The 13,984-nt window shown below is 53.8% G+C and overlaps 1 protein-coding gene across 1 annotated transcript; it reads left to right on the top strand.

The window, feature by feature from the left end:
• Positions 1–96: 96 nt before the first annotated feature.
• Positions 97–10,984, top strand: PPP1R35 (protein phosphatase 1 regulatory subunit 35). Its single transcript, XM_069950160.1, has 5 exons — positions 97–271; positions 5,423–5,600; positions 6,059–6,248; positions 6,824–6,936; positions 10,747–10,984. The coding sequence occupies exons 2-5, from the start codon at positions 5,424–5,426 to the stop codon at positions 10,918–10,920; spliced, it is 654 nt and encodes a 217-aa protein (XP_069806261.1). The 5' UTR covers positions 97–271; position 5,423; the 3' UTR covers positions 10,921–10,984.
• The last annotated feature ends 3,000 nt before the right edge of the window (positions 10,985–13,984 follow it).

Here is a 13,984-nt window from a genome sequence, read left to right as displayed (position 1 = left end):
GCTTATTCGCTAAACTGTAATCGTTTTATTTTAACATAAAGATCAACAATGCTTGCGGGTAATGATAGGAAGATGGCGGCCCGGATCCATCTGTTACCGGGCACAGTGCGGCCTCTAGAGGTCGTCGGGTCACGTGGTCACGTTGGTGGTGTACGCGCTCAGTGATGACGCTGAAGCTGCGCGGTGGGAGGAGGAAGATGGCGGCTTGCGGTTGCCATGGCGGCGCCCGGGTTTTGTGTTAACGCCTGTAATATTAACGGCCCGGGCTGAGGTGAGATGCGTGTAATGCTATGGAGGTGTATGTAATACTATGGAGATGTGTGTAATGCTATGGAGATGTGTGTGTAATACTATGGAGGTGTGTGTAATGCTATGGAGGTGTGTGTGTAATGCTATGGAGGTGTGTGTAATGCTATGGAGATGTGTGTGTAATGCTATGGAGATGTGTGTGTAATGCTATGGAGATGTGTGTGTAATGCTATGGAGATGTGTGTGTAATGCTATGGAGATGTGTGTGTAATACTATGGAGATGTGTGTGTAATACTATGGAGATGTGTGTGTGTAATGCTATGGAGATGTGTGTGTAATGCTATGGAGATGTGTGTGTAATACTATGGAGGTGTGTGTAATACTATGGAGATGTGTGTGTGTAATACTATGGAGATGTGTGTGTAATACTATGGAGGTGTGTGTAATACTATGGAGATGTGTGTGTAATACTATGGAGATGTGTGTGTAATGCTATGGAGATGTGTGTGTAATACTATGGAGGTGTGTGTGTAATACTATGGAGGTGTGTGTGTAATACTATGGAGATGTGTGTGTAATACTATGGAGGTGTGTGTAATGCTATGGAGGTGTGTGTAATACTATGGAGATGTGTGTGTAATGCTATGGAGATGTGTGTGTGTGTAATACTATGGAGGTGTGTGTGTAATGCTATGGAGATGTGTGTAATACTATGGAGATGTGTGTGTAATGCTATGGAGATGTGTGTGTAATACTATGGAGGTGTGTGTAATGCTATGGAGGTGTGTGTGTGTAATGCTATGGAGGTGTGTGTGTAATGCTATGGAGATGTGTGTGTGTAATGCTATGGAGATGTGTGTAATACTATGGAGATGTGTGTGTAATACTATGGAGGTGTGTGTAATGCTATGGAGGTGTGTGTGTGTGTGTGTGTGTAATACTATGGAGATGTGTGTAATACTATGGAGATGTGTGTAATACTATGGAGATGTGTGTAATACTATGGAGATGTGTGTGTGTGTAATGCTATGGAGATGTGTGTGTAATACTATGGAGATGTGTGTGTAATACTATGGAGATGTGTGTGTAATACTATGGAGATGTGTGTGTAATACTATGGAGATGTGTGTGTAATGCTATGGAGATGTGTGTGTAATGCTATGGAGGTGTGTGTAATACTATGGAGATGTGTGTAATGCTATGGAGATGTGTGTAATACTATGGAGATGTGTGTAATGCTATGGAGGTGTGTGTAATACTATGGAGGTGTGTGTAATACTATGGAGGTGTGTGTAATACTATGGAGATGTGTGTAATACTATGGAGATGTGTGTAATACTATGGAGATGTGTGTGTAATACTATGGAGATGTGTGTGTGTAATGCTATGGAGATGTGTGTGTAATGCTATGGAGGTGTGTGTAATACTATGGAGATGTGTGTGTGTAATACTATGGAGATGTGTGTGTAATACTATGGAGATGTGTGTAATACTATGGAGATGTGTGTGTAATACTATGGAGATGTGTGTGTAATACTATGGAGATGTGTGTAATGCTATGGAGATGTGTGTGTAATGCTATGGAGGTGTGTGTGTAATGCTATGGAGATGTGTGTGTAATACTATGGAGATGTGTGTGTAATGCTATGGAGATGTGTGTGTAATGCTATGGAGGTGTGTGTGTAATGCTATGGAGATGTGTGTGTGTGATGCTATGGAGATGTGTGTGTAATGCTATGGAGATGTGTGTGTAATGCTATGGAGGTGTGTGTGTAATGCTATGGAGATGTGTGTAATACTATGGAGATGTGTGTAATACTATGGAGATGTGTGTAATACTATGGAGATGTGTGTGTAATGCTATGGAGATGTGTGTGTAACGCTATGGAGATGTGTGTGTAATGCTATGGAGATGTGTGTAATACTATGGAGATGTGTGTGTAATACTATGGAGATGTGTGTGTAATACTATGGAGATGTGTGTGTAATACTATGGAGATGTGTGTGTAATGCTATGGAGATGTGTGTGTAATGCTATGGAGATGTGTGTAATGCTATGGAGATGTGTGTGTGTGTGTGTGTAATGCTATGGAGGTGTGTAATGCTATGGAGATGTGTGTAATGCTATGGAGATGTGTGTAATACTATGGAGATGTGTGTGTGTGTGTGTAATGCTATGGAGATGTGTGTAATGCTATGGAGATGTGTGTGTAATGCTATGGAGATGTGTGTGTAATACTATGGAGATGTGTGTGTAATACTATGGAGATGTGTGTAATGCTATGGAGATGTGTGTGTGTAATGCTATGGAGATGTGTGTGTGTAATGCTATGGAGATGTGTGTGTGTAATGCTATGGAGATGTGTGTAATACTATGGAGATGTGTGTGTAATGCTATGGAGATGTGTGTGTAATACTATGGAGATGTGTGTAATGCTATGGAGATGTGTGTAATGCTATGGAGGTGTGTAATGCTATGGAGATGTGTGTAATGCTATGGAGATGTGTGTGTGTAATGCTATGGAGATGTGTGTAATGCTATGGAGATGTGTGTAATGCTATGGAGATGTGTGTAATACTATGGAGATGTGTGTGTAATGCTATGGAGATGTGTGTGTAATACTATGGAGATGTGTGTAATGCTATGGAGATGTGTGTAATACTATGGAGATGTGTGTGTAATGCTATGGAGATGTGTGTGTAATACTATGGAGATGTGTGTGTGTGTAATGCTATGGAGATGTGTGTAATGCTATGGAGATGTGTGTGTAATACTATGGAGATGTGTGTGTAATGCTATGGAGATGTGTGTGTAATACTATGGAGATGTGTGTGTAATGCTATGGAGATGTGTGTGTAATACTATGGAGATGTGTGTGTAATACTATGGAGATGTGTGTGTAATGCTATGGAGATGTGTGTGTAATGCTATGGAGATGTGTGTGTAATACTATGGAGATGTGTGTGTAATACTATGGAGATGTGTGTGTAATACTATGGAGATGTGTGTGTAATACTATGGAGATGTGTGTGTAATACTATGGAGATGTGTGTGTAATACTATGGAGATGTGTGTGTAATGCTATGGAGATGTGTGTGTAATGCTATGGAGATGTGTGTGTAATGCTATGGAGATGTGTGTGTAATACTATGGAGATGTGTGTGTAATACTATGGAGATGTGTGTGTAATACTATGGAGATGTGTGTGTAATACTATGGAGATGTGTGTGTAATACTATGGAGATGTGTGTGTAATACTATGGAGATGTGTGTGTAATGCTATGGAGATGTGTGTGTAATGCTATGGAGATGTGTGTGTAATGCTATGGAGATGTGTGTGTAATGCTATGGAGATGTGTGTGTAATGCTATGGAGATGTGTGTAATGCTATGGAGATGTGTGTGTAATACTATGGAGATGTGTGTGTAATACTATGGAGATGTGTGTGTGTGTGTGTAATGCTATGGAGGTGTGTGTAATGCTATGGAGATGTGTGTGTAATGCTATGGAGATGTGTGTGTAATGCTATGGAGATGTGTGTGTAATGCTATGGATATGTGTGTGTAATACTATGGAGATGTGTGTGTAATGCTATGGAGATGTGTGTGTAATAGCTAATGGAGATGTGTGTGTATACTATGGAGATGTGTGTGTAATACTATGGAGATGTGTGTGTAATACTATGGAGATGTGTGTGTAATACTATGGAGATGTGTGTGTAATACTATGGAGATGTGTGTGTAATACTATGGAGATGTGTGTGTAATGCTATGGAGATGTGTGTGTAATGCTATGGAGATGTGTGTGTAATGCTATGGAGATGTGTGTAATGCTATGGAGATGTGTGTAATACTATGGAGATGTGTGTAATGCTATGGAGGTGTGTGTAATACTATGGAGATGTGTGTGTGTGTGTGTAATGCTATGGAGGTGTGTGTAATGCTATGGAGATGTGTGTGTAATGCTATGGAGATGTGTGTGTAATGCTATGGAGATGTGTGTGTAATGCTATGGAGATGTGTGTAATGCTATGGAGATGTGTGTGTAATACTATGGAGATGTGTGTGTAATGCTATGGAGATGTGTGTGTAATGCTATGGAGATGTGTGTGTAATGCTATGGAGGTGTGTGTAATGCTATGGAGATGTGTGTAATGCTATGGAGATGTGTGTAATGCTATGGAGATGTGTGTAACACTATGGAGATGTGTGTGTAACACTATGGAGATGTGACACTGCCCTCTGTGGCCTCGGTCTATGTCCCACATGGAGGCAACTACAACCTCACAGGGGGGAATGCTGGGGGGGTCTGGAGATGCTGGTGTGTGTAGCCTCACAGGGGGTGGATGGAGGTTCCTGGCCTCACAGGGGGGGGGGGGGGGAATGGAGGTTCCTGGCTCTCGACAAGGGGTGGGGGTGGGGGGTGGGGGGTGAGGGATGGAGGTTCCTGGCCTCAAGGGGGGGGGGGGGGGGGGGGGGGGGGGGGGGGGGGGGGGGGGGGGGGGGGGGGGGGGGGGGGGTGGGGGGGGGGGGTGGGAGGTTCCTGGCCTCAAGGGGGGGGATGGGGGTTCCTGGCCTCACAGGGAGGGGGGAGGGGGGGGAGATGGAGGTTCCTGGCCCTCACAAGGGAGGAGGGGAGGGGGGGGTAAGGGAGTGGAGGTTCCTGGCCTCAACAGGGAGGGGGGGTGGAGATGGAGGTTCCTGGCCTCACAGGGAGGGGGGGGGAAGATGGAGGTTCCTGGCCTCACAGGGGGGGATGGAGGTTCCTGGCCTAACAGGGGGGGATGGAGGTTCCTGGCCTCACAGGGGGGGATGGAGGTTCCTGGCCTCACAGGGGGGGATGGAGGTTCCTGGCCTCACAGGGGGGGGATGGAGGTTCCTGGCCTCACAGGGGGGGATGGAGGTTCCTGGCCTCACAGGGGGGGTGGAGGTTCCTGGCCTCACAGGGGGGGGGGGGGATGGAGGTTCCTTCCCAGGGGGGGATGGAGGTTCCTGGCCTCACAGGGGGGGGGGGATGGAGGTTCCTGGCCTCACAGGGGGGGGGGGGGATGGAGGTTCCTGGCCGGTGGGGGAGATGCTGGTATGTGTAGCCTCACCGGGGGGGGGGGGGGGAGGGGGTTTTGGTATGGAGGTCGGTGGCTCTCGTACTCCTGCATGTCCCTTCTATTGCAGGATGTCTCTGGGAGGTGAGGAGGAGATAGCCCGCCCAGCACCCTGTGCCCCCCGACCCTTGACCCTGCAGCCGGATCAGGCAGAATCGCACCCCCTACTGGATGTCTCGCTGACACCGGAGAAAGGTGGCGGGATCCTGCGGCGTGAGGCGGCAGAGCGCAGGAAGGGGCAGCGGCAGGTGAGGATGGTCAGGTGACATGTATGACCCCCACAGCAGCAGGTGAGGATGGTCAGGTGACCCCAGTTGACATGTATGACCCCCCACAGCAGCAGGTGAGGATGGTCAGGTGACCCCAGGTGACATGTATGACCCCCACAGCAGCAGGTGAGGATGGTCAGGTGACCCCAGGTGACATGTATGACCCCCACAGCAGCAGGTGAGGATGGTCAGGTGACCCCAGGTGACACATGACCCCCACAGCAGCAGGTGAGGATGGTCAGCTGACCCCAAGTGACACGAACTCTACAGCAGCAGGTGACCCCCGGTGACATGTGACTGTCTGCTGTGACCTTTCACATAGTGTGGTGTGCAGGAAGGGGTTAATCCTAAATCTAATCATAAGGGATCTGTTTGGGATCCTTGATCCTCGCTGTACACATCCTGCTCTCAGGGTTTCCGGACTTTTTCCCCCCCAGGTTCGCTTTGATGTGGAGGAGGAGGGTGATGGCCGCCCGCTGGCCGCCCCCCGGGTGCACAGTAGCACAGCGCTCAGGAACGAGGTCCGCAGGGAAGCACAGCAGGAGTTCAATGCAGAGAATGCCGTGCGAGCCGAGCTGGTGCGGTCGTACACTGTGAGACGCGGGGTGGAGAGTGAGGCCGCCAGAGGTGAGGAGGACTGACCTAGCCGAGGGGAGGACTGAGATTGGGGGCGGGGGGGGAACTGACCTAGCCGGGGGGAGGACTGACATGGGGGGGAACTGACCTAACCGGGGGGAGGACTGAGATGGGGGAGGGGGGGGGGGGGGGGGGGGGAAACTGACCTAGCCAAGGGAAGTACTGACATAGCCGGGGGGAGGACTGACATAGCCGGGGGGAGGACTGACATAGCCGGGGGGGGGACTAACATAGCCGGGGGGAGGGGGGAGGAATGACCTAGCCGGGGGAGGACTGACCCAGCCGGGTGGAGGACTGACCAACCCCGGGGGGGGGGGGGGGGGGAGTGGGGGGGGCGGAGGACTGACCTAGCCGGGGGTGGGAGGACTGACCTAGTCGGGGGGAGGACTGACATAGCCGGGGGGTAGGGGGAGGACTGACATAGTCGGGGGGAGGACTGACATAGCTAGGGGGAGAGGGGAGGACTGACATAGCCGGGGGGGGTGGGGGGGGAGGACTGACATAGCGGAGGATACTGCCACTTGGGAGGAGGGGGGATGAGTACTAACACTTTCCCTCCTCCGCAGCCCTGAACGTTTGCCGGGTGCAGGGTCTCTATCAGGGTCTGGTGAATGTGGAGCCCCCTGTTGAGCAGATGCAGAGGCTGACAGCGAGGCTGCGGCGGCCTGAGCCCAGAGAGGTGAGGTCTATAGGAGCAGGAAGTGTTGTCATGGGGCTGATTCATTGTCATATGTCTTGTTTGTTCTGTGTTTTGGGGTTGGATCCCACTGATCAGTGATCACCAGAGCAATGTCCTATACATCCTCCATACACACATGGGACCCCCAACCGTCACGTGTATCTGCCCCTGGGGGAGGGGACGGGGGAGCCTGGGGGAGGGGACGGGGGAGCCTGGGGGAGGGACGGAGGGGACAGGGGAGCCTGGGGGAGGGACGGAGGGGACAGGGGAGCCTGGGGGAGGGACAGGGGAGCCTGGGGGAGGGGACAGAGGAGCCTGGGGGAGGGGACAGAGGAGCCTGGGGGAGGGACAGAGGGGTCTGGGGGAGGGGACAGGGGAGCCTGGGGGAGGGACGGAGGGGACAGGGGAGCCTGGGGGAGGGGACAGGGGAGCCTGGGGGAGGGGACAGGGGAGCCTGGGGGAGGGACAGAGGGGTCTGGGGGAGGGGTCAGAGGAGCCTAGAGGAGGGACAGAGAGGTCTGGGGGAGGGGACAGAGGAGCCTAGAGGAGGGACAGAGGGGTCTGGGGGAGGGGACAGAGGAGCCTAGAGGAGGGACAGAGGGGTCTGGAGGAGGGGACAGAGGGGTCTGGAGGAGGGGACAGAGGAGCCTAGAGGAGGGACAGAGAGGTCTGGGGGAGGGGACAGAGGAGCCTAGAGGAGGGACAGAGGGGTCTGGGGGAGGGGACAGAGAGGTCTGGGGGAGGGGACAGAGGAGCCTAGAGGAGTCTGGGGGAGGGACAGAGGGGTCTGGGGGAGGGGACAGAGGAGCCTAGAGGAGGGACAGAGAGGTCTGGGGGAGGGGACAGAGGAGCCTAGAGGAGGGACAGAGGGGTCTGGGGGAGGGGACAGAGGGGTCTGGAGGAGGGGACAGAGGAGCCTAGAGGAGGGACAGAGCGGTCTGGAGGAGGGGACAGAGGAGCCTAGAGGAGGGACAGAGGGGTCTGGGGGAGGGGACAGAGGAGCCTAGAGGAGGGACAGAGGAGCCTAGAGGAGGGACAGAGAGGTCTGGGGGAGGGGACAGAGGAGCCTAGAGGAGGGACAGAGGGGTCTGGGGGAGGGGACAGAGGAGCCTAGAGGAGGGACAGAGAGGTCTGGGGGAGGGGACAGAGGAGCCTAGAGGAGTCTGGGGGAGGGACAGAGGAGTCTGGGGGAGGGGACAGAGGAGCCTAGAGGAGGGACAGAGGGGTCTGGGGGAGGGGACAGAGGAGCCTGGGGGGAGGGGACAGAGGAGCCTGGGGGAGGGACAGAGGAGCCTGGGGGAGGGACAGAGGAGCCTGGGGGAGGGGACAGAGGAGCCTGGGGGAGGGGACAGAGGAGCCTGGGGGAGGGACAGAGGAGCCTGGGGGAGGGGACAGAGGAGCCTGGGGGAGGGACAGAGGAGCCTGGGGGAGGGGACAGAGGAGCCTAGAGGAGGGATAGAGGGGTCTGGGGGAGGGGTCAGAGGAGCCTAGAGGAGGGATAGAGGGGTCTGGGGGAGGGGACAGAGGAGCCTAGAGGAGGGATGGAGGGGTCTGGGGGAGGGGACAGAGGAGCCTAGAGGAGGGACAGAGGAGTCTGGGGGAGGGGACAGGGGAGCCTAGAGGAGGGACAGAGGAGTCTGGGGGAGGGGACAGAGGAGCCTAGAGGAGGGACAGAGGAGTCTGGGGGAGGGGACAGGGGAGCCTAGAGGAGGGACAGAGGAGTCTGGGGGAGGGGACAGAGGAGCCTAGAGGAGGGACAGAGGGGTCTGGGGGAGGGGACAGAGGAGCCTGGGGGAGGGGACAGAGGAGCCTGGGGGAGGGACAGAGGAGCCTGGGGGAGGGGACAGAGGAGCCTGGGGGAGGGGACAGAGGAGCCTGGGGGAGGGGACAGAGGAGCCTGGGGGAGGGACAAAGGAGCCTGGGGGAGGGGACAGAGGAGCCTAGAGGAGGGACAGAGCGGTCTGGAGGAGGGGACAGAGGAGCCTAGAGGAGGGACAGAGGGGTCTGGGGGAGGGGACAGAGGAGCCTAGAGGAGGGACAGAGGAGCCTAGAGGAGGGACAGAGAGGTCTGGGGGAGGGGACAGAGGAGCCTAGAGGAGGGACAGAAGGGTTTGGGGGAGGGGACAGAGGAGCCTAGAGGAGGGACAGAGAGGTCTGGGGGAGGGGACAGAGGAGCCTAGAGGAGTCTGGGGGAGGGACAGAGGGGTCTGGGGGAGGGGACAGAGGAGCCTAGAGGAGGGACAGAGGAGTCTGGGGGAGGGGACAGGGGAGCCTAGAGGAGGGACAGAGGAGTCTGGGGAGGGGACAGAGGAGCCTAGAGGAGGGACAGAGGAGTCTGGGGGAGGGGACAGGGGAGCCTAGAGGAGGGACAGAGGTAGTCTGGGGGAGGGGACAGAGGAGCCTAGAGGAGGGACAGAGGGGTCTGGGGGAGGGGACAGAGGAGCCTAGAGGAGGGACCAGAGGGGTCTGGGGGAGGGGACAGAGGAGCCTGGGGGAGGGACAGAGGAGCCTGGGGGAGGGACAGAGGAGCCTGGGGGAGGGGACAGAGGAGCCTGGGGGAGGGGACAGAGGAGCCTAGAGGAGGGACAGAGGGGTCTGGGGGAGGGGACAGAGGAGTCTGGGGGAGGGGACAGAGGAGTCTGGCAGCAGCTTACTGTCCATTCAGAAGAAAGGATCCATGTTTTCCCTGTGGGGGTCTCTTGTGGAGGGGGAGGGGGCAGCTCTCTGGGACTGAAGGTGGTGTCAGTATAATAAGCTATACTCGCCTAACCCGGCGCCCTGCAGTTGCTCTGCTGACACCTCAGTAACTGCTCCACTCGCTGCCCAGACAGCGGCAACAGCTGCAGAGGAGCAGGAGCATTGGCTGTATATAGATATCTCCCCTGTGATATCATGTGCTGGCTGTATATAGATATCTCCCCTGTGATATCATGTGCTGGCTGTGTATAGATATCTCCCCTGTGATATCATGTGCTGGCTGTGTATAGATGTCTCTCCTGTCATGTGCTGGCTGTGTATAGATGTTTCTCCTGTCATGTGCTGGCTGTGTATAGATGTCTCTCCTGTCATGTCGTGCTGGCTGTGTATAGATGTCTCTCCTGTCATGTCGTGCTGGCCGTCTATAGATGTCTCTCCTGTCATGTCGTGCTGGCTGTCTATAGATGTCTCTCCTGTCATGTCGTGCTGGCTGTCTATAGATGTCTCTCCTGTCATGTCGTGCTGGCTGTCTATAGATGTCTCTCCTGTCATGTCGTGCTGGCCGTCTATAGATGTCTCTCCTGTCATGTCGTGCTGGCCGTCTATAGATGTCTCTCCTGTCATGTCGTGCTGGCCGTCTATAGATGTCTCTCCTGTCATGTCGTGCTGGCCGTCTATAGATGTCTCTTCCTGTCATGTCGTGCTGGCCGTCTATAGATGTCTCTCCTGTCATGTCGTGCTGGCCGTCTATAGATGTCTCTCCTGTCATGTCGTGCTGGCCGTCTATAGATGTCTCTCCTGTCATGTCGTGCTGGCCGTCTATAGATGTCTCTCCTGTCATGTCGTGCTGGCCGTCTATAGATGTCTCTCCTGTCATGTCGTGCTGGCCGTCTATAGATGTCTCTCCTGTCATGTCGTGCTGGCCGTCTATAGATGTCTCTCCTGTCATGTCGTGCTGGCCGTCTATAGATGTCTCTCCTGTCATGTCGTGCTGGCCGTCTATAGATGTCTCTCCTGTCATGTCGTGCTGGCCGTCTATAGATGTCTCTCCTGTCATGTCGTGCTGGCCGTCTATAGATTTGTATGGTGAGTGTATAATATTTTATCTTGCAGACCCCACAGATAGAGGGACCTGATATCTTTGCCTTCTCAGACCCCTGTGACAGATACATAGAGACCCCGTACCTCCGAGTGGATGGACTGCCGCCCCTCACCCTCCAGCCCCGCCCCCGGCCGCACCATACAGTGTTCGACATGTTCCGTAATCTGGAAGAGTGGGCGTCCTAGCTGTGACATCACCATGAGGGGCGGAGCTAAAATGTATCATCAATAAAGATATTTATATAGTCTGCTTCTGTGAGTTATACTCTGTCATCCAGAGGGAGGAGCTATGACCGCCTCTCTGTACACAGGATATACAGGGGGCGGGGCTGTGACTACCTCTCTATACACAGGGGGCGGGCCTGTGACTACCTTTATACATACAGGGGGTGGGGCTAAGACTACCTCTCTATACACAGGGGGCGGGGCTGTGACTACCTCTCGATATACAGGGGTCCGGCTGTGACTTCCTCTCTATACACAGGATATAAAGGGGGCGGGGCTGTGACTACCTCTCTATACACAGGATATACAGGGGGCGGGGCTGTGATTACCTCTACACAGGATATACAGGGGGCGGGGCTGTGACTACCTCTCTGTACACAGGATATACAGGGGGCGGGGCTGTGACTACCTCTCTATACACAGGATATAAAGGGGGCGGGGCTGTGACTACCTTTATACACAGAATATACAGGGGGCGGGGCTGTGACTACCTCTCTATACACATGATACACAGGGGGCGGGGCTGTGACTACCTCTATACACAGGATATACAGGGGGCGGGGCTGTGACTACCTCTATACACAGGATATACAGAGGGCGGGGCTGTGATTACCTCTATACACAGGATATACAGGGGGAGGGGCTGTGACTTCCTCTATATACATGATATACAGGGGGCAGGGTTATGATCCCATTTCATATATCCGTGATGTCATTCAGGGGGCGGGGCTGTGACTACCTTTCTACACACACGTTATACAGTTATGTGTGAGCTGCAGTACTACCATTGGCCGCTAGGAACAGGATAAGGGACGCAATTCTTCTTTCCGGCCGCCAGATGGCAGGACAGCTCCGATAATTGACCTCGGCCACGTTCCGTCCATTGCCTGGAGTTTGCCGCGCAGGATTCTGGGAGATGTAGTTTGGCGGGAATCATGGAGCGCACCGAGTTTATAAAGCAACGGGAGGTTCACGTGGACAAGATCCGGGAGGTGATTCACGTGACTGCATGCATCCTGCTGCACTACATGTCACCCCCACTGTACACTGCTGCACTACATGTCACCCCACTGTACACTGCTGCACTACATGTCACCCCCACTGTACACTGCTGCACTACATGTCACCTCACTGTACACTGCTGCACTACATGTCACCCCACTGTACACTGCTGCACTACATGTCACCTCACTGTACACTGCTGCACTACATGTCACCTCACTGTACACTGCTGCACTACATGTCACCCCCACTGTACAACTGCTGCACTACATGTCACCTCACTGTACACTGCTGCACTACATGTCACCCCCACTGTACACTGCTGCACTACATATCACCCCCACTGTACACTGCTGCACTACATGTCACCCCACTGTACACTGCTGCACTACATGTCACCCCCACTGTATACTGCTGCACTACATGTCACCCCACTGTACACTGCTGCACTACATGTCACCCACTGTACACTGCTGCACTACATGTCACCCCACTGTACACTGCTGCACTACATGTCACCCACTGTACACTGCCGGCACTACATGTCACCCCACTGTACACTGCTAGCACTACATGTCACCCCATGTACACTGCCGCACTACATGTCACCCTCACTGTACACTGCTGCACTACATGTCACCTCACTGTACACTGCTGCACTACATAGTCACCTCCACTGTACACTGCTGCACTACATGTCACCCTCACTGTACACTGCTGCACTACATGTCACCTCAGCTGTACACTGCTGCAGCTACAGTCACCCTCACTGTAACACTGCTGCACTACATGTCACCCCACTGTACACTGCTGCAACTACATGTCACTCACTGTACACTGCTGCACTACATGTCACCTCACTGTACACTGCTGCACTACTGTCACCCCACTGTAAACTGCTGGCACTACATGTCACCCCACTGTACACTGCTGCACTACATGTCACCCCACTGTACGACGGCTGCACTACAGGTCACCCCACTGTACACTGCTGCACTAATGTCACCCCTCACGTACACTGCTGCACTACATGTCACCCCACTGTACACTGCTGCACTACATGTCACCTCCACTGTACACTGCTGCACTACATGTCACCCCACTGTACACTGCTGCACTACATGTCACCCCCACTGTACACTGCTGCACTACATGTCACCCCACTGTACACTGCTGCACTACATGTCACCCCACTGTACACTGCTGCACTACATGTCACCCTCACCTGTACACTGCTGCACTACATGTCACCCCACTGTACACTGCTGCACTACATGTCACCCCCACTGTACACTGCTGCACTACATGTCACCCCACTGTACACTGCTGCACTACATGTCACCCCACTGTACACTGCTGCACTACATGTCACCCCCACTGTACACTGCTGCACTACATGTCACCCCCACTGTACACTGCTGCACTACATGTCACCCCCCACTGTACACTGCTGCACTACATGTCACCCCCACTGTACACTGCTGCACTACATGTCACCCCCACTGTACACTGCTGCACTACATGTCACCCCACTGTTACACGCTGCACTACATGTCACCCCCACTGTACACTGCTGCACTAAATGTCACCCCACTGTACACTGCTGCACTACATGTCACCCCACTGTACACTGCTGCACTACATGTCACCTCACTGTACACTGCTGCACTACATGTCACCTCCACTGTACACTGCTGCACTACATGTCACCTCACTGTACACTGCTGCACTACATGTCACCCCTCTGTACACTGCTGCACTACATGTCACCTCCACTGTACACTGCTGCACTACATGTCACCCCCACTGTATACTGCTGCACTACATGTCACCCCCGCTGTACACTGCTGCACTACATGTCACCTCCACTGTACACTGCTGCACTACATGTCACCCCCACTGTACACTTCTGCACTACATGTCACCTCCACCTGTACACTGCTGCACTACATGTCACCTCCACTGTACACTGCTGCACTACAGTCACCTCCACTGTACCTGCTGCACTACATGTCACCATCAC

This window comes from Dendropsophus ebraccatus, chromosome 1 (genome assembly GCF_027789765.1).
Source record: "Dendropsophus ebraccatus isolate aDenEbr1 chromosome 1, aDenEbr1.pat, whole genome shotgun sequence".
NCBI lineage: Eukaryota > Metazoa > Chordata > Amphibia > Anura > Hylidae > Dendropsophus > Dendropsophus ebraccatus.
Note: the sequence above shows the minus strand (reverse complement) of the source record. Positions and strands in the feature narration are given on the sequence as shown.

Coding starts and splice junctions, on each gene's coding strand:
- PPP1R35 (XM_069950160.1), top strand. CDS start 5,424: ATGTCTCTGGGAGGTGAGGAGGAGATAGCCCGCCCAGCACCCTGTGCC. Junction 6,249..6,823: donor GGAGAGTGAGGCCGCCAGAG/GTGAGGAGGACT, acceptor CCTCCTCCGCAG/CCCTGAACGTTTGCCGGGTG. Junction 6,937..10,746: donor GGCGGCCTGAGCCCAGAGAG/GTGAGGTCTATA, acceptor TTTATCTTGCAG/ACCCCACAGATAGAGGGACC.